The sequence below is a fragment of the Leucoraja erinacea genome, unplaced genomic scaffold (genome assembly GCF_028641065.1).
Source record: "Leucoraja erinacea ecotype New England unplaced genomic scaffold, Leri_hhj_1 Leri_89S, whole genome shotgun sequence".
NCBI lineage: Eukaryota > Metazoa > Chordata > Chondrichthyes > Rajiformes > Rajidae > Leucoraja > Leucoraja erinaceus.
In genome coordinates, this window is record NW_026576839.1 from 319,940 (window position 1) to 345,000 (window position 25,061).

The 25,061-nt window shown below is 45.9% G+C and overlaps 1 protein-coding gene across 1 annotated transcript in view; it reads right to left on the minus strand.

Annotated features, from left to right (window-relative positions):
• Positions 1-10,272, minus strand: part of iqcb1 (IQ motif containing B1) — an 85,861-nt gene extending 75,589 nt beyond the window's left edge. Inside the window, exons 1-2 of the mRNA XM_055631760.1 lie at positions 8,333-10,272; positions 4,755-4,876 (exon numbers count right to left, since the gene is read on the minus strand). Of these exons, the coding sequence (XP_055487735.1) occupies positions 4,755-4,876; positions 8,333-8,385 (175 nt within the window). The 5' untranslated portion in view covers positions 8,386-10,272. The remainder of the gene's footprint in view (positions 1-4,754; positions 4,877-8,332) is intronic.
• Between the last annotated feature and the right edge of the window lie 14,789 nt (positions 10,273-25,061).

Below are 25,061 nucleotides of genomic sequence, written 5' to 3' on the forward strand. Positions count from 1 at the left end.
ACCTGGACAGGTTGAGTGAGTGGGCAGATGCGTGGCAGATGCAGTATAATATAGATAAATGTGAGGTTACCCACTTTGGCGGAAAAAACAAGGGGGCAGATTATTATCTCAATAGGGTTAGGTTAGGTAAGGGGGAGCTGCGGCTAGACCTGGGTGTCCTTGTACACCGGTCACTGAAAGTTGGCTTACAGGTACAGCAGGCAGTGAAGAAAGCTAATGGAATGTTGGCCTTCATAAAATGAGGATTTCAGTATAGGAGTAGAGGTTCTACAGTTGTATAGGGCTCTGGTGAGACCACATCTGGAGTATTGTGTACAGTTTTGGACATTTTTGTGATTGAGGCAGTGCAGCGTATGTTCATGAGATTGATTCCTGGGATGATAGGACTGTCATATGAGGAAAGATTGAAAAGACTAGGCTTGTATTCACTGGAGTTTAGAAGGATGAGGGGGTATCTTATAGAAACATATAAAATTATAAAAGGACTGGACAAGCTAAATGCAGGAAAAGTGTTCCCAATGTTGGGCGAGTCCAGAACCAGGGGCTACAGTCTTAGAATAAAGGGGAGGTCATTTAAGACTGAGGTGAGAAAAAACTTTTTCACCCAGAGAGTTGTGAATTTATGGAATTCCCTGCCACAGAGGGCAGTGGAGGCCAAGTCACTGGATGGATTTAAGAGAGAGTTAGATAGAGCTCTAGGGGCTAGTGCAGTCAAGGGATATCGGGAGAAGGCAGGCACGGGTTATTGATAGGGGACGATCAGCCAAGAACACAATGAATGGCGGTGCTGGCTCAAAGGGCCGAATGGCCTCCTCCTGCACCTATTTTCTATGTTTCTATGTTTGTATCAACAAAGGCTTTAAGAGCCTGTCCCACTTGGCGATTTTTTCGGCGACTGCCAGCATAATTGACTGATGTATCAGGTCATCGAAAAAGTTGCGGTGCGGTGCTGCGTGATGACGTATCGACGCGCAGTGTTTCCTCAAGTGTCGCAACATTTTTTTTGTCGCCGCTGGATTTTGAAGTGTTCAAAACCTTTCGGCGACCCTGACACGTCAGCCAATAACGCGGCAGTCGCCGGAAAAAAAAACCCAGCAAGTGGGACAGGTCCTTTGTTCAGTGTGTACAGAATTCTAAACTCAGTCCCTTGCTCTACTTGAGATAAACAGAAAATGCTGGAGTAACTCAGGGGGTCAGGCAGCATCTCTGGAGAAAATTGATAGGTGACGTTTCGGGTCAGGACCCTTCTTAAGACTGATTGGGGGAGGGGGACTGGAAGTGAGAAAGAAATCCTTGCTCTGCTTCCTGTACACCCATGACTGCGTAGCCAAGCTCTAGATTAGGTAGGCATCGTGATCAGCATGGATGGTGCAGTCCAAAAGTACAAAGTCAATTTGATCTTTAAGTTTGTGATACTACTCAATTATAACACATTCCTTTGCCTCTTGCATAAAACTACATAACTTTTGGAAAGGAATCTTTGAAATTTTCTCGAAAACATTAAAAACAAAACTGGACCCCCGTACGGAACTGATTATTTTCGGAACGGCAGAAGCCTGCCCTGAGCTATCAATATTTCAAAGACGTTTCCTTAATTATGGCCTGATAATGGCGAAAAAAATGATACTTAAATTTTGGAAAAATACAGCTGCCCCAACTCTTAAAATGTGGATTGCAAACATGTCTGAGACGCTACATCTTGAAAATAGGAGACTTGTCTTAGCAAGAAAATCAGAGCAATTTTCGAAGACATAGATTCCATTCATTGATTCATTACAAGGATAGTATGGTGCCACACAACTTCGGAATTAGACTGTAGGCATGCAGGTGCAGCAGGCAGTGAAGAAGGCGAATGGTATGTTAGCATTCATAGCAAAAGGATTTGAGTATAGGAGCAGGGAGGTTCTACTGCAGTTGTACAGGGTCTTGGTGAGACCACACCTGGAGTATTGCGTACAGTTTTGGTCTCCTAATCTGAGGAAAGACATTCTTGCCATAGAGGGAGTACAGAGAAGGTTCACCAGACTGATTCCTGGGATGTCAGGACTTTCATATGAAGAAAGACTGGGTAGACTCGGTTTGTACTCGCTAGAATTTAGAAGATTAAGGGGGGATCTTATAGAAACTTACAAAATTCTTAAGGGGTTGGACAGGCTAGATGCAGGAAGATTGTTCCCGATGTTGGGGAAGTCCAGAACAAGGGGTCATAGTTTAAGGATAAGGGGGAAATCTTTTAGGACCGAGATGAGGAAAACCTTTTTCACACAGAGAGTGGTGAATCTCTGGAATTCTCTGCCGCAGAAGGTAGTTGAGGCCAGTTCATTGGCTATATTTAAGAGGGAGTTAGATGTGGCCCTTGTGGCTAAAGGGATCAGGGGGTATGGAGAGAAGGCAGGAACAGGATACCGAGTTGGATGATCAGCCATGATCATATTGAATGGCGGTGCAGGCTCGAAGGGCCGAATGGCCTACTCCTGCACCTATTTTCTATGTTTCTATGTTTAGACCGATTTACGGACTGGGTGATGGGTGGGGAGAGAAATGAAGTAGGTATATCAACACTTTTTGTTTTTTTTCCTGTTTTTGTCTTTTTATTTCTTTACGTTTTTCCTATTTCTTTTACTTACTCACCCTTCGACTACACACGTTTGGTGGTTTAGGGGTTCTATTCTCACACATTCACTTTCTCTTTCATTCTCTGTCTTTCTTGCTCTTTCTCTTTTTTTCTATTTCATCTTTGCTAAAAATTAAAATTGAAGCTGTCCAATAAATGTATTATGCCATACGCTGCGGTTTATACTTTTGTACACTGCTTCTAATAAAAATATTTGTTTAAAAAAATAAATAAATAAAGTTTGTGATACTACTGTTGTCAGTTTGATCTACAACGATGAGATGAAGGAGAGGAAAGAGATTGTGAATCCAATGTCACGGTGCCAGAACAATAACCTGCCCTTAACATAAGAGAGACAAAGGAACTGGTTGTTGATCCATGGAAACGAGGGGATGAACACAACCCTGTCCTCATCAATGGAGCTACTGTAGAGATGTTCAACAATTTCTACTTAAAAAGCATCTCTATCACCAGCAACCTAACCTGGTCCCCTCTGGAATTTCTCCAGATGCGCGACAGTAAGTATTCTGACGGTAGGCGGCGCGACTCTCGTCAGCAGTGGCCTCTGCAGCCCGTCTGCGTTTTTTATTATTTTTTTGTCTATGTTTTTATGTAGTTTTTTTTATTTTTTGTTGGGGTGTGTGTGTGGGGGGGTGGGGTGGGAGGGAGGGGGTAACTTTTAATCTCTCCCTGCATGGGAGACCCGACCTTTTCTTTGTCGGGTCTCCGTTATCGTTGGGGCTGCAATGAGGAGCGGCCTCCAAGAGGAGAAGACCGGGGGCTCTGGTGCCGACGACTCACCTCACCGTCGCGGAGCTGGCCGAGTCGGGAGCGGGTGGAGCGGTGGTGGAGCACTGCTGCTGCTGCTGCGGCCCGACCTCTGGAGATTCGGAGGCTGCAACTGCAGGTCTGGTAGACGGCGGCACCGGGAGCCCGCGGGTCACTGGAGGAAGACCGCTTTTCAGGGCTCCCGCAACGCGACTTCTCCCGCCCGAGTTGCGGGGCGAAGAGTTCCTGGAGCGGGGCCTTACAGCACCGCCCCGCGCGGCTTGGAATGGCCGCGGGACTCTGCGAGTGCACGCCGGGGGCTCCAACATCAAGACCCGGTGTGTGACCTTGCACCACCCGGCGTGGCTTTAATGGCTGCGGGACAATCGCCATCGCCAGCCGGGGGCTTTGACTTTGACTCTGACATCGGGGGGGGGGGGAGTGCAGTGGAAAGATAAGTTTTTTTGGCCTTCCATCACAGCAATGTGATGGATGTTTATGTAAATTATGTTGTGTCTTGGGTCTATTTGTTTGTAATGTATGGCTGCAGAAACGTCATTTCGTTTGGACCTCAAGGGGTCCAAATGACAAATAATTGAATCTTGAATCTTGAATCTTGATGCATCTAGCCTGGTATGGGAACTGCTCTGTTGTTCTTGACTGCCTGAATCTGCAGAGAGTGCTGAACAAACCTAGTCCATCACATGCTTACAACCTCCTTCCATCCAGCCCATCAGGGGTGCTTGCATGGTATAGATCAGGTATGGTATAGAGCATATTGACTGCTTGCATCACGGCCTGGTTCGGCAACACAAGCAAGAAGGAGATGGCAAAAATTGGTGGACACTGCCCAGTCCATTACTGATCTCCCCACCATAGAAGGGATCTTTCGGAGGCACTGCTTCAAGAAGCAGCCAGCATCATCCAAGACCCACATCACCTTGACCATACTCTAATTTCACACCTACCATCGCTGGAAGATATAAGAGTCTGAAAACCATGACCACCAGGTTCAACAATATCTTCTGCCCAACAACAATGAGGATATTGAACTCTGCATTGCACTAACCAAAGAACTATAGACTGCCTTGCTTTGCACTAAGGACTGGACTTTGTTTGCACTAGTATTGGGGTTATTAATTTATTGAATTGCTTGTTTATCCGTGTGTAGTGTGTTACAGGCCTGCTAAACATCCAAGCAAGTAAGAAATAATTTAATTGTTATATTGTCAGTATCTGTGACAATTAAACATTCTTGACTCTCGACACTTCCCAAGGCCGTACAGTTGGAGTCAGTTCACACCGAAGAAAATTAAAGGATGCAGAAATATTTAGTGTTCCTTGATTTTGTAACAAATAAGAGTTTTTTTACCTTTTAACTTCAGCAGCAGTATGGGGATCTTATTTTCCGGGCTTTCTGCAACTTCAGTTGCCAAATGAAAAACGTGAACATCCCTCTTTGAATCTTGATCCAAATAGTCCTTGACTGCATTCCTGAGCACAGAACGCAAAGTAAGAGAATGCTTTGATAAAATATATCTGGTATTCACATTATTTAAAAGAAACCACTCTTCCAATGCAAAATTATTCCTTTGGTTGAAAAGAAACTTGCCTTCTTGAACTGTATGTTTTCTAGTTACTTGGACAATGATATTACAGCAATTTCTCCCTGAACAAGCCATATTGAAGCAATGGCCAAGAAAGCACACCAACACCTCTACGTCCTTATAAGGATTAGGAAGTTTGGCATGTCGCCAATAACCTTAACAACTTTTACAGATGCAACGAATGTAGAAAGCATTTAATCGGGAAGCATCACAGCACGCTTTGGGAATAGCTCCATTCAAGACTGCAGGAAATTGCAGAGAGTTGTGGATGTAGCCCAGACCGTCATGCAAACCAGCCTCCCTTCCATTGACTTAATCTATACTTCACGCTGCCTCGGCAAGTCCGCCAGTTTAATCAAGGATGAGTCTCACCCTGGTTACTCCCTCTTCGATCAGCCAAGAGGTACAGACGTTTGAAAATGCATACCGCCAGATTACAGGATGGAAACAGGCCATCTCAGCCCTTCTAGTCCGTGCCGAACACTTACTCTCACCTAGTCCCATCTACCTGCACTCATACCATAACCCTCCATTCCTTTCCCGTCCATATACCTATCCAATTTATTTTTAAATGATAAAATCGAACTTGCCTCCACCACTTCCACTGGAAGCTCATTCCACACAGCTACCACTCTCTGAGTAAAGAAGTTCCCCCTCATGTTACCCCTAAACTTTTGTCCCTTAATTCTCAAATCATGTGCTCTTGTTTGAATCTTCCCTACTCTCAATGGAAAAAGATTATCCACGTCAACTCTGTCTATGCCTCTCATAATTTTAAAGACCTCTATCAAGTTCCCCCTTAACCTTCTGCGCTCCAAAGAATAAAGACCTAACTTGTGCACGTGACAATAATAAACAAAATAATTATTTTGGTTGAAAAGGAAGTCTTGCCTTCTCGAGCTATATGTTTTCACAAGATCAAAAGTCATAGGTGCAGAATCAGGCTATTCGGCCCATCAGGTCTACTCCGCCATTCAATCATGGCTGATTTATCATTCCCTCTCAAACCCATTCCCCTGATTTCTCCCCGTAACCCATGACACCCTTTCTAATCGTATCTACGGTATTATTGGCGCTATCGTATTCAAGTATGCATTATCCAATTTGATTGGATAGTACAGAAAACAAAACTTTGCTGTATCTCGGTGCACCTAAACCAAGCGGGAAATGGTGTGGAGGTGTAGCAGGGAGATGGGCTAATTCACGGTAGCAACAGATAGAACAAAGAGGACAAGGAATGGATCGCCATTCGAATCAGTCAATGTCTGCCTTAAAAATATCCATTCACTTGGCCTCCACAGCTGTCTGTGGCGATGCACCATAGAAAGCATTTTATCAGGATGCATATTGGTTTGGGAACAGCTCCATCCAAGATGGCAAGAAACTGCAGCGAATTGTGGACGCAGCTCAGACCATCACACAAACCAACCTCCCTTCTATTGACTCCATGTATACCTCACCCTGCCTCGGGAAGGGCGGCAGTGTAATCAAGGACGATTCGCACTCTGGTCACTCCCTCTCCCCCCCCTCTCTCATCAGCCAAAAGATAGAGCTAGATAGGGCTCTTAAAAATAGCAGAGTCAGGGGATATGGGGAGAAGGCAGGAAAGGGGTATCGATTAGGGATGATCAGCCATGATCACATTGAATGGTGGTGCTGGCTCGAAGGGCCGAATGGAATACTCCTGAACCTATTGTCTATTATATAGAAGTGTGAAAACGCACAACTCCAGATTCAAGGACAGTTTCTTCCCAGCTGTTACTCCTTGATTGGACTTTGCTTGCTTAACCTTATGCTAAACGTTATTCCATTATCATGCATCTATACATTGCAAATAGCTCATTTGTAGTCCTTCTGCTGACTGCATAGTACACAACAAACGCTTTTCACTGTACCTCGGTAAACGTGACGATAAACTGAACTGAATTCCACACTAAACTGCAACTGAACTAAATTCCATAGAATCACCACCCCTAGCGAACTTCCTCTTCATCTCAATTCTAAAGATACCTCCGTTTATTCTGAGGTAGACAAAAATGCTGGAGAAAATCAGAGAGTGAGGCAGCATCTATGGAGCGAAGGAAATAGGTGACGTTTCGGGCCGAGACCCTTCTTCGGACTGATGTGAGGGTGGAAAGAAGAAAGGAAGAGGTGGAGACAGTGGGCTGAGGAGAGAGCTGGGAAGGGTAGGAGAAAGCAGGGACTACCTGAAATTGGAGGTCAATGTGCATACCGCTGCCCAAGCGAAATATGATGCGCTGCTCCTCCAATTTGCGGTGGGACTCACTCTGGCCATGGAGGAGGCCCAGGAAAGAAAGGTCGGATGCGGAATGGGAGGAGGAATTGAAATGCTGAGCCACCAGGGGATCAGGTTGGTTATTGCGAACCGAGCGGAGATGTTGGGCGAAGCAATCGCCAAGCCCAAAGATCTTAGAGCTATAAGATCTTTGGCCAAGCCTGCGCTTGGTCCAGCATCTCCAGTTCCTTCTTAAACATGAAGGGTCTGAAGAAGGGTTTCGGCCCAAAACGTTGCCTTTTTCCTTTGCTCAATAGATGCTGCTGCACAGGCTGAGTTTCTCCAGCACTTTTGTCTACCTTCCTTCTCAAACATTCCTTTTATTCTGAGGCTGTGCCCTCGGGTCCGGGACTCTCCCACTAGTGGAAACCAAAGATCCTAGAGGCTCCTCTATAATCTTTGGTGGAGACATCCTCACCACATCTACATTCACAGAGTGGTGAATCTCTGGAACTCTCTGCCACAGAGGGTAGTTGAGGCCAGTTCATTGGCTATATTTAAGAGGGAGTTAGATGTGGCCCTTGTGACTAAAGGGATCAGGGGGTATGGAGAGAAGGCAGGTACAGGATACTGAGTTGGATGATCAGCCATGATCATATTGAATGGTGGTGCAGGCTCGAAGGGCCGAATGGCCTACTCTTGCACCTAATTTCTATGTTTCTATCTACACCAACCAGTGTTTCTAGGTTATTTAGTGATAGTTTTGTATTATATTTTTATATTTATAGTTTTCCTAGGTTTTCCCGTTACTTGGGACATTCTGACTACTTCAGGAATCTCCAAGCATTTGCCTCTTGGAAGCATTTCACTAACAGATTCAAGTTGACCCAGGTGAAAGTACATTTTTAATCACAGTTTAATTTCTTGAGCTGGAAGGAAGGCGCAGGACTGCGATCTCCGGCACTCTCTTTCGGAGGCCGCTGCCGGCGGGAGCTCGCCTTCAAGGCCTCACCTCAGGCCTCGACTTCCCAGCGGAGACCTCGGGACTAGGTACGCGAACCCACGACCACCAAAATGTGCGGGACCCCCCCCCCATGTCCGACTTACCGCTTGGTCGCTCCGCCTTCCGACGCCGAGCTGCCGAGGCTGCTGCCCGCCATCGCCCCACTAGGCCGCAGTGGCTCGCGGTTTCCATGGCAACGGAGCCCATCTGCTCTGCAGCAACACTCTCCACGCAGACTTCTCAGAGTGATATCAACAAAATCACCCTTTAATTATTATACCTGCACGACAGTTACAATGCATGACTGCTTGCAGTTGCAGACATAACCAAATAGATTCAGGAACAGTTTGTTCCCAGCTGTTATCAGGCATTTGGAATATTTTGGAGGACCAAGAAACCAAGAACCAAGAACTGAACTGTCCTACCAACAACTAAAGAGCAGTCTCTGAACTACTTGTGGGAAGATGATGTACAGAGGGCAGTCGATCCAATTTGAGATTCCAGTTACCAAGACAGATGTGCACAGCAATTCGTTCCTACCCCGCATAATTAAAGCATGGAATAACCTTCACCCTACCATAATAATAATAATAATGGATGGGATTTATATAGCGCCTTTCTAATACTCAAGGCGCTTTACATCGCATTATTCATTCACTCCTCAGTCACACTCGGTGGTGGTGAGCTACTTCTGTATCCACAGCTGCCCTGGGGCAGACTGACGGAAACGTGGCAGCTAATCTGTGCCTACGGCCTCTCCGACCACCACCAATCACTCACACACATTCACACACAGGCAAAGGTGGGTGATGTGTCTTGCCCAAGGACACAACGACAGTATGCACTCCAAGCGGGATTCGAACCGGTTACCTTCCGGTCGCCAGCCGAACACTTAGCCCATAGTCACCCAACCAGATACAACTAAATTTAAGGTAGCTCTTTCTCCCCCAAACCCTTTTCTGGCTTATGTCTTCCCTCCACCACCTCCATTTGGAATATTTTGGAGGACCAAGAAACCAAGAATCAAGAACTGCAGATGCTGGTTTTCACCAAAGATCATAGAGCGGATGATCTTTGGTTTTCACCCGAAGGTAGACTCAAAATGCTGGAGTAACTCAGCGGGACGGGCAGCACCTCTGGAGAGAAGGAATAGATGACGTTTCAGGTCTGAAGAAGGGTCTCGCCCCGAAATGTCCCCCAGTCCTTCTCACCAGAGATGCTGCCAGTCCTGCTGAGTTACTCCAGCATTCTGTGTCTATCTTCGTCCTGAACTACTATCTATCTCATTGGAAATCCACGGACTATCTTTGATCGGTCTTTACTGGCTTTATCTTACACTGAACGTTATTCCTGTATCATGTATCATCTGTACAATGTGAAGAACTCGATTGTAATCATGTATTGTCTTTCCACTGACTGGTTAGCACACAACAAAGAAGGGTTTCGGCCCGAAGAAGGGTTTTGGCCCGAAATGTTGCTATTTCCTTCGCTCCATAGATGCTGCTGCATCCGCTGAGTTTCTCCAGCATTTTTGTGTACCTTCGATTTTCCAGCATATGCAGTTCCTTCTTAAACAGTATAGTTTTAAGGTCAGGTCGGGGGGAGTTCCCCCCGCCACGGGTACCATGTAATCCCGTGCTACCTGCTCCATGGTCGGATAGTCGGGGACTAAACCGTCTCCCCCATCTTCAGTTGTCTCTTCCAACTTCAGTAGAAGTTGCGATCACTGTCGTACATTGCAATGTAAGGCACCGTGCCCGTTGATGTTTTCAACGATGATGATGTCAATAAAGTTGCTAACAGCGCCATAATCTGACATTATTTTTCCAACTTGGTCATTGCCACAAGCAACTTTTAAAACTATCGACAAAATTATAGAATTAGGTTCGATACCTGGCGCACGCAGGTATCGAACCCGGCGTTCGGAAGCCGCGGCCACGTGACTCGGGAGGGGCTGCTGTTTTCTCGTGGTTTCACTTTCGCGTGGCAGTTGTGTACTGACCAGTTGTGGCCAGATGTGTTTGTAAGAACCTGTGGACTAAGAAGTTATTTTCGAAATAAATAAGTTGATAAAACTTAGTTGTCGTTCTTGAGACCGCCAAATCTTTGCCATTCAATTTATTCATTCCACATGCTTGTTCCCTTTCAGCCTTCTCATTATCCATTCATAATTTAACATTTTAAAGCAACACATTGTTATATTTAAGGCTATTATTTATTTAACATTTTTCAAATGTGAATTTTTTTGTTGGTATAATTGGTTGAACTAACTTGGATTGTTGTCTGTGGAACGTCAGATTGAGGGCAGACCTGATAGAAGTATATAAAATTATGAGAGGCATAGATAGGGTAGATAGTCACAACCTTTATCTCAGGGTGGAAATGTCAAAGACTAATGGGCATAGGTTTCAGGTGAGAGGGGCAAAGCTTAAAGGAGATGTGTGTAATAGATGCTTGGAATAGGATGCTAGGGATGGTTGAGGAGGCAGGTACCATAGTGATGTTTAAACGTTTTTTCAATAGGTATGTACATTGATATTCAGGGAATGGAGATATGTGGGAGGAGATTAGTTTGACTTGGCATCATGTTTGGCACAGACATTGTGGGCCAAAGGACTGTTCCTATGCTGTTTTGTTCTATGTTCTAAAGGTGGAATATCCTGCAGTGAGTGACTCATATCCTGATATCCCAAAGGCACAAATAAGCTGGAAAGGGTGCAGAGAAAATTTACGAGGTTATTGCCATGACTCGATGGCCTGAGCTATAGAGAGAGGGTGAGCAGGCTAGGATTTTAATCCTTGGAGCACATGAGGATGAGGGGTGATGTTATTTATCGAGGTGCAAAATCATGAGAGGAATATATCAGTTAAAAGCACAGAGGTTCTTTCCCAGAATAGGGGAATCGAGAACCAGAGGACAGTTTTAAGGTGAGGGGGAAATGATTTAACCATATAACCATATAACAATTACAGCACGGAAACAGGCCATCTCGGCCCTACAAGTCCATGCCGAACAAATTTTTTTCCCCTTAGTCCCACCTGCCTGCACTCGTACCATAACCCTCCATTCCCTTCTCATCCATATGCCTATCCAATTTATTTTTAAATGATACCAATGAACCTGCCTCCACCACTTCCACTGGGAGCTCATTCCACACTGCCACCACTCTCTGCGTAAAGAAGTTCCCCCTCATATTACCCCTAAACTTCTGTCCCTTAATTCTGAAGTCATGTCCTCTTGTTTGAATCTTCCCTATTCTCAAAGGGAAAAGCTTGTCCACATCAACTCTGTCTATCCCTCTCATCATTTTAAAGACCTCTATCAGGTCCCCCCTTAACCTTCTGCGCTCCAGAGAATAAAGACCTAACTTATTCAACCTATCTCTGTAACTTAGTTGTTGAAACCCAGGCAACATTCTAGTAAATCTCCTCTGTACTCTCTCTATTTTGTTGACATCCTCTGTACTCTCTCTATTTTGTTGACATTTAGTAGGAACCTGAGGGGTAACCTTTTTACACAAAGGATGGTGGGTGTATGCAATGAACTGGCAGGGGAGGTAGTTGAGGCAGGCACTATCACAATCTTTTAAGACGTATTTAGGCATGTACATGGATAGGATAGGTTTAAAGGGATATGGGTCAAACGCATTGGGTTGCCAACTGTCCTGTATTAGCCGGGAAATCCCGTATATTGGGCTAAACTGGTTTGTCCCATACAGGACCGCCCTTGTCCCGTATTTGACTGCTACTACTCAGGTCGAGAGGACTGTCGGGTCGGGGTGCCGCGTCTGGCCCCGACTCACCTGTCCCGAGGTAGTGCAGCCCATGGAGTGCAGCAGCAGCGCCTCGCCCTGGCCAGCTGTCCGACCTTTGGACCTTCGCTTACCGCCGACACCACCACCCCTCCTTCTCATGGCCAATCATTGATTCATGAGTTGGATGGGGTGCTGGACTTTGCATGCAGTATTTGACCGGCGCCCAGGTCAAAATTCCTCAGCTGGCTCGCCCGCCGACTGGGCTTTGTGTGCAGTCCAGCAGCCAGGCCAACTCATCATTCACCCAGCTACGGCCGAGTCGGTCAATGAATTACCGTGGACTTGGTGACTTGGTTGACGTCCTGTCACTTTCCGTGGACCAGTTGCACGCCTGGTTCGTCGAAAAGATCAAAATTCAAAATTCGAAGAAGGGTTCCCACTGAATGTGTATCGATTTTGCACCATCGTAAAGTCGTAATATCGTAAGTCGAAAGATCGTAAGCTGAGGAGCATCTGTACTCTGTAATCACCAGAGGGCCATGCTTACAGACAGATCCTAGATCTGATACAACAGCGTGCGTGCATGGTGCATGTGCTGTTAGAAACATAGAAAATAGGTGCATGAGTAGGCCATTCGGCCCTTCGAGCCTGCACCGCCATTCAATATGATCATGGCTGATCATCCAACTCAGTATCCTGTACCTGCCTTCTCTCCATACACCCTGATCCCTTTAACCACAAGGGCCACATCTAACTCCCTCTTAAATATAGCCAATGAACTGGCCTCAACTACATTCTGTGGCAGAGAATTCCACAGATTCACCTCTCTGTGTGAAAAATATTTTTCTCATCTCGGTCCTAAAAGATTTACCCCTTATCCTTAAACTGTGACCCCTTGTTCCCCAACATCGGGACCAATCTTCCTGCATCTAGCTTGTCCAACCCCTTAAGAATTTTGTAAGTTTCTATAAGATCCCCCCTCAATCTTCTAAATTCTAGCGAGTACAAGCCGAGTCTATCAAGTCTTTTTTCATATGAAAGCCCTGACATCCCAGGAATCAGTCTGGTGAACCTTCTCTGTACTCCCTCTATGGCAAGAATGTCTTTCCTCAGATTAGAAGACCAAAACTGTACACAATACTCCAGGTGTGGTCTCACCAAGACCCTGTACAACTGCAGTAGAACCTCCCTGGTCCTATACTCAAATCCGTTTGCTATGAATGTTGACGCACCTACAAGTGGTTCACCTGTCATCCAATCGCAGGCCCCCTTATGCGCATCAGTTTGACACTACATTTTGCCAATTCATGTCAAAACAGAACGTTTCAGTAACATCTGGTGTTGTTCGGTCGGTTTGGCATGTGCAAATATTGATAAACCTGCAAAAAAGAAAAGAGTGTGCAGCTATAACAAGCAATGGGATGCAAGAAAGACGTGGGTTAAGCCCGTCAGCGATGACTCGACGAAGGCCTTCTGTACTTTATGCCGTCAGGAATTCTCAATTGGCCATGGAGGTGAGAATGGCCTAACTCAGCGTGCTTCCGCTTAAGTTCACAAGAAGGTCACACTAGCTAAAGGTGCAAGCGATATTGGTGCTTTCTTTGTGAGATCTACTGCGCAAAAATGACAAAAACAGAAATAAATACTGACAAGTTACAAATTATCATCTCTAAAATAGAACTAAAATAGAACTAAAATAGACATTCAGACAGAACAATCGATCCCTAACATAGGAACAATTTCAAGGTGCTGTTGATAGGTGACTAGCTGTCAAGGTGTTGGACGAGGTTAGATGTGGGGGTGAATGTGTATGGGGAAGGGACACAGTCCGTTAATCATTTTTATTGCTTGTGGGAAGAAGCTGTTTAACATTCTGCTGGTTCTGCAGCTGATACTCCTGCACCTCGTCTCAGGTGGCAGGAGGGAGAAGATGTAGTGGGAGGGGTGGTAAGGGTCCTTAATGAAGCGAAGCTTCCTATGTGTACCATACCGTTAAACACGGACTCAACTCCAACAGCACTGACTGTCGTGCTAAGCTCAAGGGTGCTTTGTTTAAGGACTCAAATGTTGTGACGCAGATGCACTTGGGAAGAACGAAAGCTGAGATGATTACAATAAATGTTTTAGAACCAAAAACTGTGCGGGATATTATGGATGATCTGTCCCCGACTGAAGAATGTGAGCCCGCGCATTTCTCAGTTGCCACCGATGCCTCAAACAAGGGAGATAGAAAAATGTTTCCAGTGTGCGTGAGATATTTCTCTGTGTCTGATGGAGTGCAGTGTAACTTACTTGACTTTTATGAAGACAGTGATGAAACTGCAAATGGCATACATCAAGCTCTAATGTGCTGTCTGGAAAATTATGAACTGGATATTAGACACGTCACAGCAGATAATGCCAATATAAACTTTGGAAAGCACCACTCCGGTTTAGCAGTTGTTGAGCAGTGCCATCAATCGCATTCTGAAAGCTAATTGCCCAGCTTACATAGCTCATAACTCCTGCAAGCACGCCTGTGATCAGCTGTCAGAGACAATCGTTCTAAAGGTCTACAGCCACTTCTCAATATCTGCTTCCCGAAGAGAGGAAATGAGTTTATTTTTTGCCTTTGTTAACATTGAGTGGCGTGAAATTCTGCGTCATGTTTGCACACAATGGCTCTCCCTTCATCCAGCTGTCAGACGTCTCCTGCGAAGCTGGCCAGCTCTTACGTCTTACTTCAGGTCCCTTGAGACCTATCCTGTGGCAATGAAGAGGATTTTTGAGGATGAAGAAAAAACTGGAGCCACTGAAATTTACCTGTGCTTTTTCCACAATGTGGGGTGTCTTTTTGACCAACTCGTAAAAAAACTGGAGGAAACTAAATCTGCATCACATATCAATAGTCAATAGCCAGATATATTTGTCACATACACAATAAAGTCTAGAATCCAGAACAAGGGGTCACAGTTTAAGAATAAGGGGGAAGTCTTTTAGGACCGAGATGACAAAAACATTTTTCACACAGAGAGTGGTGAATCTGTGGAATTCTCTGCCACAGAAGGTAGTTGAGGCCAGTTCTTTCGCTACATTTAAGAGGGAGTTAGATGTGGCCCTTGTGGCTAAAGGGATCAGGAGATATGGAGAGAAGGCAGGTACAGGATACTGAGTTGGATGATCAGCCATGATCATATTGAATGGCAGTGTATGCTCGAAGGGCCGAATGGCCTACTCCTGCACCTATTTTCTATGTTTCTAATAAAGTGCAGTAAAATGAATTTGCCAGCAGCGGTACAATAAAAATGAACACACAATACACAATAAAAATTTAACACAAACATCCACCACAGCATTCATCAGTGTGGTGGAAGGCGCAAAGTTCAGTCAGTCCTCCTCCATTTTCCCCCGTGGTCGGGACCACAAACCTCCGCAGTCGCCGCTGCGGGCGGCCTGATGTGCAGGCAAGGTAAGTCCCGAATCGGTGCTTCCCTGCCGGAGACCGTGGATTCAAGTTGATGTAGGCCGCGGGCTGGAGGTCGGAGCTCTTCTCCAGGGATCCCCGGCGAGGGATCCCACTCCGGAAGGTAAGTTGGATTTTGGTCGGTGGAGGCGCTGCGAGACGGCTGCCCTGCCAGCAGCGTGTTAGTCATTTCTACGTTTTTTGTTTTTTTTAGTATGTCCAAAAGTTTGTTTTAATGTCTCTCGGTGTGTCTTGTGTGGTGGGTGGTTAAGGGGAGCGTAAGGGGGGAACCGCTTTCGGTCGCCTCCTCCACGGAGAGGCGACTTTTTCCATGTTGCCTCTCTCGCGGCCTAACACCAAGGGTTGGTGCGGCCTTTCCCGCAGTAGGGCCCGGAGCTTTAGCAGCGGGCGCAGCATGGACTTTTCATCGAGGAACGGTTGAGCCCTCGCTGGGGGTCGCCAGAAGGGAGTGCTCCGATCGCTGGCCCGCTGCAGCCTGAAGCCGTGGTCTGCGGCGCTTCCAGCTCGCACGGTGTCCGGAGCATGGGATCCCTCGTTGGGGACGCCGGAGGAGAAGAGCTCCGACCACCGGCCCGCGGCCTACATCACCTTGAAGCCGCGGTCTGCGGTGCTTCTAACCACAGGCGCGGCGGGGACTTATGTTTACGAGGAAGTCTGAGAGTTCAAAATGAAGATGCTTCAGCAGAAACAGGACAACTTTTTTGGATACCAGACCAAGCAGCTGATGGACAAACAAGTCCCAGCACAAAGGCCCAAGCAGCAACAGGAATTTGTGAAGTTCTTTGACTCTGTCAATCAATCAACCTTTATTGCCATCTTGCAAAGTTGGCAATAACAGTGCAAGTGTTACAGTTGTACAGTGCAAAATGAGAAGATGTTTCACAGGGAATACCAGAGCATCGCACATAAAAACTTAAACATTTCACACATAAATAAAACCGAATAAAAACAATCCAGTCCCTGATAAAAACAATGCGAATAGTTAAAAAGTGCAGGTAAAAACAGCAACATTAAAATACAAGTAAAAACAGTCATAATGTGAATGGCGGTGGTGCGACTCACTGTTGCAGCGGCCCCTACAGCCTGTCTATCTTTAAAAAAAATTTTTCTCTAGTTAAATGTAGTTAAAAGTATTTTTTAATAGTGTTTTTGACTGTGTATATGTGGGGGGCGGGGGGGGGGAGGGGGAAACTTTGTAGAAATCCCTTCCCTGTAAGGGAGACCTGACCTTTTTCCTGTCAGGTCTCCGTTGTCGTTGGGGCCTAGCACCGTGGAGCGACCTCCAACCTGAACGACCTGCAGGCTCCAGTCACGGAGCCTGCGGAGCTGCGGACTACTTACCATCGTGGGGCTGGCCGGCATCGGAGCGTGTGGAGCGGTGGTGACTCGCTGCTGCGGCCTGACCACGTGGCTCGGAGGCTCCAGCTGCAGCCGCAGGTCCTGTGGACTGACGGGACATCGGGAGCGCGTGGGTCCGGGTGGAGAGACTGCTTTCCGGAGCTCCCGCAACGCGTCTTCTCTAGCCCGAGTCACGGGGTTTGAACGACCTGGAGCGGGGCCCTACATCGCCCTGCGTGGCCTAAAGTGGCCGTGGGACTTATCATCGCCCGCCTGGGGCTTGGACATCGGGAGAGAAATGGAAAACAGGGAGAGAAAAGACTTTGCCTTCCATCACAGTGGGTTCAATGTGATGGATATTTTTGTAAATTGAATTGTGTGTATGTCTGTAGGAAATTGTCTTTGCTCGTATGGCTGTGGAAACGGAGAGAAACATAGAAAATAGGTGCAGGAGTAGGCCATTCGGCCCTTCGAGCCTGCACCGCCATTCTATATGATCATGGCTGATCATCCAACTCAGTATCCTGTACCTGCCTTCTTTCCATACCCCCTGATCCCTTTAGTCACAAGGGCCACATCTAACTCCCTCTTAAATATAGCCAATGAACTGGCCTCAACTACCTTCTGTGGCAGAGAATTCCAGAGATTCATCACTCTCTGTGTGAAAAATGTTTTTCTCATCTTGGTCCTAAAAGACTTCCCCCTTATCCTTAAACTGTGACCCCTAGTTCTGGACTTCCCCAACATCGGGAACAATCGTCCTGCATCTAGCCTGTCCATCTCCTTAAGAATTTTGGAAGTTTCTATCAGATCCCCCCCTCAATATTCTAAATTCTAGCGAGTACAAGCCGAGTCTATCCAGTCTATCTAGTGTAGATGGGACATGTTGGCTAGTGTGGGAAAAGCGATCCGAAGGGTCTGATTCTAAGCTGTATGAGTATGACTATAGCAAAGCGATGTCAAAAATGTACGCTTCACTTGCCTGGTCCTATCTAGTATTATCAGCGTTCAAGAAACATGGCACCATTAAACCTTGGAACAGTACACAAGGAATGAAGGATTGGTCATGATCTTATTGAACATCAGAGCACGTTTGATAGGACACAAGGTCTATCCATAGACACAAAGTCTACCCATTTCTTGTATTCTAATCAGTGACTATTGTCACAAAATGCTTTCGATTCCCTGATATCTTGAATACATACAACCTAGAACAGTACAGAGCAGGAACATGCCCTCTGGAAATACTGTCTGGGCCAAACAGGATGCCAAGATAACTAGTGTTTAAGAAGGAACTGCAGATGCTGGAAAATCGAAGGTACACAAAAATGCTGGAGAAACTCAGCGGGTGCAGCAGCATCTATGGAGGGAAGGAAATAGGCAATGTTTCGGGCCGAAACCCTTCTTCAGACTGATGGGGGGTGGGCGGGGAGAAGAAAGGAAAAAGGAGGAGGAGGAGCCCGAAGGCTGAGGGATGGGAGGAGACAGCCCGAGGGCTGAGGAAGGGGAGGAGACAGCAAGGGCTAACAAAATTGGGAGAATTCAATGCCCATGCCCCCAGGATGCAGACTCCCCAAATGGAATATGAGGTGCTGTTCCTCCAATTTCCGGTGTTGCTCGCTCTGACCATGGAGGAGACCCAGGACAGAGAGGTCGGATACGGAGTGGGAGGGGGAGTTGAAGTGCTGAGCCACCGGGAGGTCAGGTTGGTTATTGCGGACCGAGCGGAGGTGTTCGGCGAAACGATCGCCCAGCCTCAGCTTGGTCTCACCGATGTAGATCTGCTGACATCTAGAGCAGCGGACGCAATAGATGAGGTTGGATGACAATCCTGTGAGGAGGATGCTATGAGAATGCCGGGTGACTTGGACGGATTGGGTGAGTGGACAGATGCATGGCAGAAGCAGTTTAAGGGATAAAGCCATTTAGGACGGAGACGAGGAAACACTTTTTCTCACAGAGAGTTGTGAGTCTGTGGAATTCTCTGCCTCAGAGGGCGGTGGAGGCCGGTTCTCTGGATACTTTCAAGAGAGAGCTAGATAGGGCTCTTAAAGATAGCAGAGTCAGGGGATATGGCGAGAAGGCAGGAAAGGGGTACTGATTGGGGATGATCAGCCATGATCACTTTGAATGGCGGTGCTGGCTCGAAGGGCCGAATGGCCTACTCCTGCACCTATTGTCTATTGTCTATCTACTGTACCCGTTGTTCAAGATGTGGACTCTTATACATCAGCAAGACAAAACGTAGACTGGACTATCATTTCGCTGAGCACCTTCGCTCAGTCTGCCTGGATCTACCTGATCTCCCGGTTGCTGAATACTTTAATTCTCCTTCCCATTCCCACACAGACCTTTCTGTCCCAGACCTCCTCCATTGTCTGAGTGAGGCTAAACGCAAATTGGAGGAACAGCATCTCATATTTCGTTTGGGCAGCTTACAGCCCAGTGGTATGAATCTTGATTTCTCTCACTTCAAGTAGCCCCGGCATTCCCTCTCTCTCTCCATCCCTCCTCCATCCAAGACACATCCGCTACTCATTTTCACTCAACAAACAGCGAAATGGCCTGTTTCCTTTACCATCCTTACTTTTTTGCATATCTTTCATTCATTGTTCTATATCTCTCTACGTCTATGTCTCTCATTTCCCTTTCATAGAAACATAGAAACATAGAAAATAGGTGCAGGAGTAGGCCATTCGGCCCTTCGAGCCTGCACCGCCATTCAATATGATCATGGCTGATCATCCAACTCAGTATCCTGTACCTGCCTTCTCTCCATACCCCCTGATCCCATTAGCCACAAGGGCCACATCTAACTCCCTCTTAAATATAGCCAATGAACTGGCCTCAACTACCTTCTGTGGCAGGGAATTCCAGGGATTCACCACTTTCTGTGTAAAATTCCACAGATTCACCACTCTCTGCACCACTTTCCCGTGACTTTGGGGGATTTCGACCTGAATCGTCACCCATTCCTTCTCTCCAGTGATGCAGCCTATCCTGCTGAGTTACTCCAGCTTTGTGTGTCTATCGTATGCAGTTCCTCCCTGCACTTTATCCATTTTCACTGTGCCCTGCATATTCATGTACCAATCTAAAACCCTTTTAAATGCCACTATTGTATCCCACCTCTACCACCATCTCTGGCAGCACGTTCCAGGCACCCAACACCCTATGTGTAAAAATATATTTTACAGTACCTCAATGCACGTGACAATAATAGACCTGAACCTGACCTGCTTATCTCAGCATTTCGACTACCCCTCCAATTCCAAACGGACTTTTCTGTCCTGGGCCCGCTCCATGGCCAGAGTGAGTCCCACCGCAAATTGGAGGAGCAGCACCTCATATTTTGCTTGTGTAGTTTACACACCCCACCGGTATGAACATTGACTTCTCCTATTTCAGGTAGTCCTTGCTTTCTCCCTCTTTCCCCTCCCCTTCCCAGCTCTCCCACAGCCTACTGTCTCCGCCTCTTCCTTTCTTCTTCCCACCCCCACATCAGTCTGAGGAAGGGTCTCAACCTGAAACGTCACCTATTCATTCGCACCATAGATGCTGCCTCACCTGCTGAGTTTCTCCAGCATATTTGTCTATCTTCGATTTTTCCAGCATCTGCAGTTCTTTCTTAAACATGCATATCTCCTTTAAACATATCTGCTCTCATCTTAAACCTATGCCCTCCAGTATTTGATATTTCCATCCTGGGGGGGAAAAAAAGGTTTTGACTGTCCACCCTATCTATGCTTATCATATTCCTGCATACTTCTATCAGGTCTGCCCTTGCCCAGCAATGTTCCAGAGAAATCAGTGCAAGTTTCTGCAATCTTTCCCTACAGCTAATACTGGTTCAATGATACTTAATTGTCACAAGTACCGAGGTACAGAGAAATTCCTTTTTTGCTTACAGTTCAGTAAAAGTAAAAAGATTACATTACATAATCACAATCATAATTAAGCGCAAGTCATAGAGTGATACAGCGTGGAAGTAGGCCCTTCGGCCCAACTTGCCCACACCAGCCAACATGTCCCAGCTACACTAGTCTCACCTGCTCACATTTGGCCCATATCCCTCCAAGCCTGTCCTATCCATGTACCTGTCTAACTATTTCTTAAATGTTGGGATAGCCTCAACTACCTCCCCTGGCAGCTTGTTCTATACCCTCACCAACCTTTGTGTGAAAAAGTAACCCCTCAGATTCCTATTAAATCTATTTGCCTTCACGTTAAACCTATATCCTCTTGTCCTCGATTCACCTACTCTCGGCAAGAGACTCTGTGCATCTACCCAATCTATTCCTCTCATGATTTTATACATGAAGATCACCCCTCATCCTCCTGTGCTCCAAGGAATAGAGTCCCCGCCTACTCAACCTTTCCCTATAGCTCAGGCTCTCTAGTCCTGGCATCATCCTCGTTAATCTTCTCTATACCCTTTCCAGTTTGACACCATATTTCCTATAACATGGTGCCCAAAACTGAACACAATACTCTAAATATGGCAGGTGTCTAACAAAAATAGATTATATTAAGACTGTATACAAGAGTTGCCATCTTTCTGGAGCCTTTTTATTTTATAATTCAAGTTTAAAGTTGTGATGAATGTAAAGTCTTAACTTGGCCATAAAGGCCCATTGGCCTGGTGGGGTTGCAGGGTCGGCCATGCCAAGAATTTCATTGTACCATTTCGGGACTTAGGTCAATAAAAGACACTCTTGACTTACTCTTATGTCTAGAGTCATAAAGTCATACAGTGTACACTTGACCAAACTTGCACACACTGACCAACATGTCCCATCTATACGAGTCCCACCTTCCTGCTCTTGGCACATATCACTCTAAACCTATCCATGTACCTTTCCTTTTCCACATAAATGCTGCCTGATCCGAAGAGCTACTCCATGATTTTGTGTCTATCCTCGATATAAATCAGCATCTGAAGTTCCATACTAAAATATCCATGTTTAAATATTTCTTGCCTAAATGTTTCTTAAAAGTTGCAATAGTATTACCTCCTCCGGCAACTCATTCCATACACCCACCATCCTTTGTGTAAAAAAAATGTTGCCAGTTAGGTTCCTAGAAACTCTCCCCCCCCCCCCCCTTTCATCTTAAACTTATGGTCTAATGTATATTTTAAGGTGGAAATTGACAGATTCTTAATTAGTACGGATGTCAAAAGTTACGGGGAGAAGATAGGAGAGTGGGGTTGAGAGGGAAAGATGGATCAGCTATGATTGAATGGCGGAGTAGACTTGATGGGCCATACGACCTAATTCTGCTGCTGATCAGCGTGGTGAATCTGCGGGATTCATTGCTACAGAAGGTCTGGAAGCCATCAATGGATATTTTTAAGGCTGAGATTGACAAATTATTGATTAGTAAAGGTGTCAGGGATTATGGGGAGAAACATAGAAACATTAAAACATCGAAAATAGGTGCAGGAGTAGGCCATTCGGACCTTCAAGCCTGCACCGCCATTCAATATGATCATGGCTGATCATCCAACTCAGTATCCTGTACGTGCCTTCTCTCCATATCACCTGATACCTTTAGCCACAAGGGCCACATCTAACTTGCTCTTAAATATAGCCAATGAACTGGCCTCAACTACCTTCTGTGGCAGAGAATTCCACAGATTCACCAATCTCTGTGTGAAAAATGTTTTTCTCATCTCAGTCCTAAAAGATTTCCCCCTTATCCTTAAACTGTGACCCCTTGTTCTGGACTTCCCCAACATCGGGAACAATCTTCCTGCATCTAGCCTGTCTAACCCCTTAAGAATTTTGTAAGTTTCTATAAGATCCCCCCCTCAATCTTCTAAATTCTAGCGAGTACAAGGCGAGTCTATCCAGTCTTTCTTCATATGAAAGTCCTGACATCCCAGGAATCAGTCTGGTGAACCTTCTCTGTACTCCCTCTATGGCAAGAATGTCTTTCCTCAGATTAGGAGACCAAAACTGTACGCAATACTCCAGGTGTGGTCTCACCAAGAACCTACCTGCTCCTATACTCAAATCCTTTTGTTATGAATGCTAACATACCATTCATTTTCTTCACTGCCTGCTGCACCTGCATGCCTACTTTCAATGACTGGTGTACCATGACACCCAAGTCTTGTTGCATATCCCCTTTTTCTAATCGGCCATCATTCAGATAATAGTCTACTTTCCTGTTTTTTCCACCAAAGTGGATAACCTCACATTTATCCACATTATACTTTATCTGCCATTCATTTGCCCACTCAACCTGCCTATCCAAGTCACCTTGCAGCCTCCTAGCATCCTTCTCACAGCTAACACTGCCCCCCAGCTTAGTGTCATCCACAAACTTGGAGATGTTGCATTCAATTCCCTCGTCCAAATCATTAATATATATTGTAAATAGCTGAGGTCCCAGCACTGAGCCTTGCGGTACCCCACTAGTCACTGCCTGCCATTCTGAAAAGGACCCGTTTACTCCTACTCTTTGCTTCCTGTCTGCCAGCCAGTCCTCTATCCACATCAATACTGAACCCCCAATACCGTATGCTTTAAGTTTGTATACTAATCTCTTATGTGGGACCTGGTCGAAAGCCGGCAGAAGAATGTCTTGTTGAATGAGAGGGAAAGATAGATCAGATATGATTTAATGGCGGAGTAGACTTGATGGGCAGAATGGCCTAATTCAGCTTCTAAACCTTATGAACTTATGAAAAGTCGCCATTTATTTAGGATAACTGTGTAACTGCAGAGTCACTGGTTATTCAGGGTGAGAAGGATCACTATGTGAAGATAGACACAAAATGCTGAAGTAACAGTGGGTCAGGCAGCATCTCCGGAGAAAAGAAATAGGTGATGTTTCGGGTCGAAAAGGTTCTCGACCTGAAACGTCACCTAGTCCTTTTCTCCAGAGATGCTGCCTGACCCGCTGAGTTTTGTGTTTAGCTTTGGTGTAAACAAGCATCTGCAGTTCCTTCCTACAGATCACACTGAGGATCTCTATTTAACTGGTATGTTAGCTTTCATTACAAGGTGTTAAGTGGGTGAGGTAAGGACATAGAACATAGAACAGTCCAGCACAGGAACAGGCCCTTCAGCCCACCATGTCTATGTTTCTGAGTTGAGCTAATCTCCTCTGCCTACACGTGATCCATATCCCTACATACCCATCTACCTATCTAAAAGCCTCCTAAATGCCACTATTGCATCCTTAGTTCAGCAGTGGGACTGCCATGCTGCATTTCAAGCAAAGTATCTTGAAATGTATTGCCGAATGACCTAATTCTACTGCTAGGGTGGTGAGTCTTTAGTATAGTTTAGTATAGAGATACATCACGAAAACAGACCCTTCGGCCCACCGAGTCCATGCCGATCAGCGATCCCCGCATATTAACACTATCCTACACACGTACTAGGGACAATTTAGATTTTTATACAAAGCCAATGAACCTAGCAACCTGTATGTTTTCAGAATGTGGGAGCAAACCAAAGATCTCGGAGAAAACCCACGCATCCATAGTCGGGATCGAACCCAGGTCCCTGGTGTCGCAAACGCAGCAAACTTTACCGCTGCGCCACTGTTCCACCCATGGAATTTGTGGAATTCATTGCCACAGAAAGCTGCTTCGGATATTTTTAAGGCAGATAGATAGATTCTTTATTAGTTGCAGGAAGGAACTGCAAATGCTGGTTTAAACCCAAGATAGTAACTGGAGTAACTCAACGGGACAGGCAGCATCTCTGGATAGAAGGAATTTGTAACGTTTAGTCTGTAGAAGGGTCACCCATTCCTTCTTTCTAGATTCTTGATCAATACGATTGTCAGGGGTTAAGGGGAGAAGGCAGCAGAATGTGAGGGAAAGACATAGTTGAATGGCAGAGTAGACTTGATGGGCCGAATGGCCTGTGAGGTTATCCACTATGGTGGCAAGAACAGGAAGACAGATTATTATCTGAATGGTGTCAGATTAGGAGAAGGGGAGGTGCAACAAGACCTGGATGTGCTTGTACATCAGCCACTCAAAGTAGGCATGCAGGTACAACAGGATTCTGTGGAAATCTCTGCAGTCATGGTGGCGCAGCAGTAGAGTTGCTGCCTTACAGCAAAATGCAATGCCAGAGACCTGGGTTCGATCCCAACTATGTATCTGTATGGAGTTTGTAAGTTCTCCCCATGACCTGCGTGGGGTTTCTCCAAGTTCTTCGGTTTCCTCCCACATTCCAAAGACGTACAGGTTTGTAGGTTGTTTAAGAAGGAACTGCAGATGCTGGAAAATCGAAGGTAGACAAAAGTGCT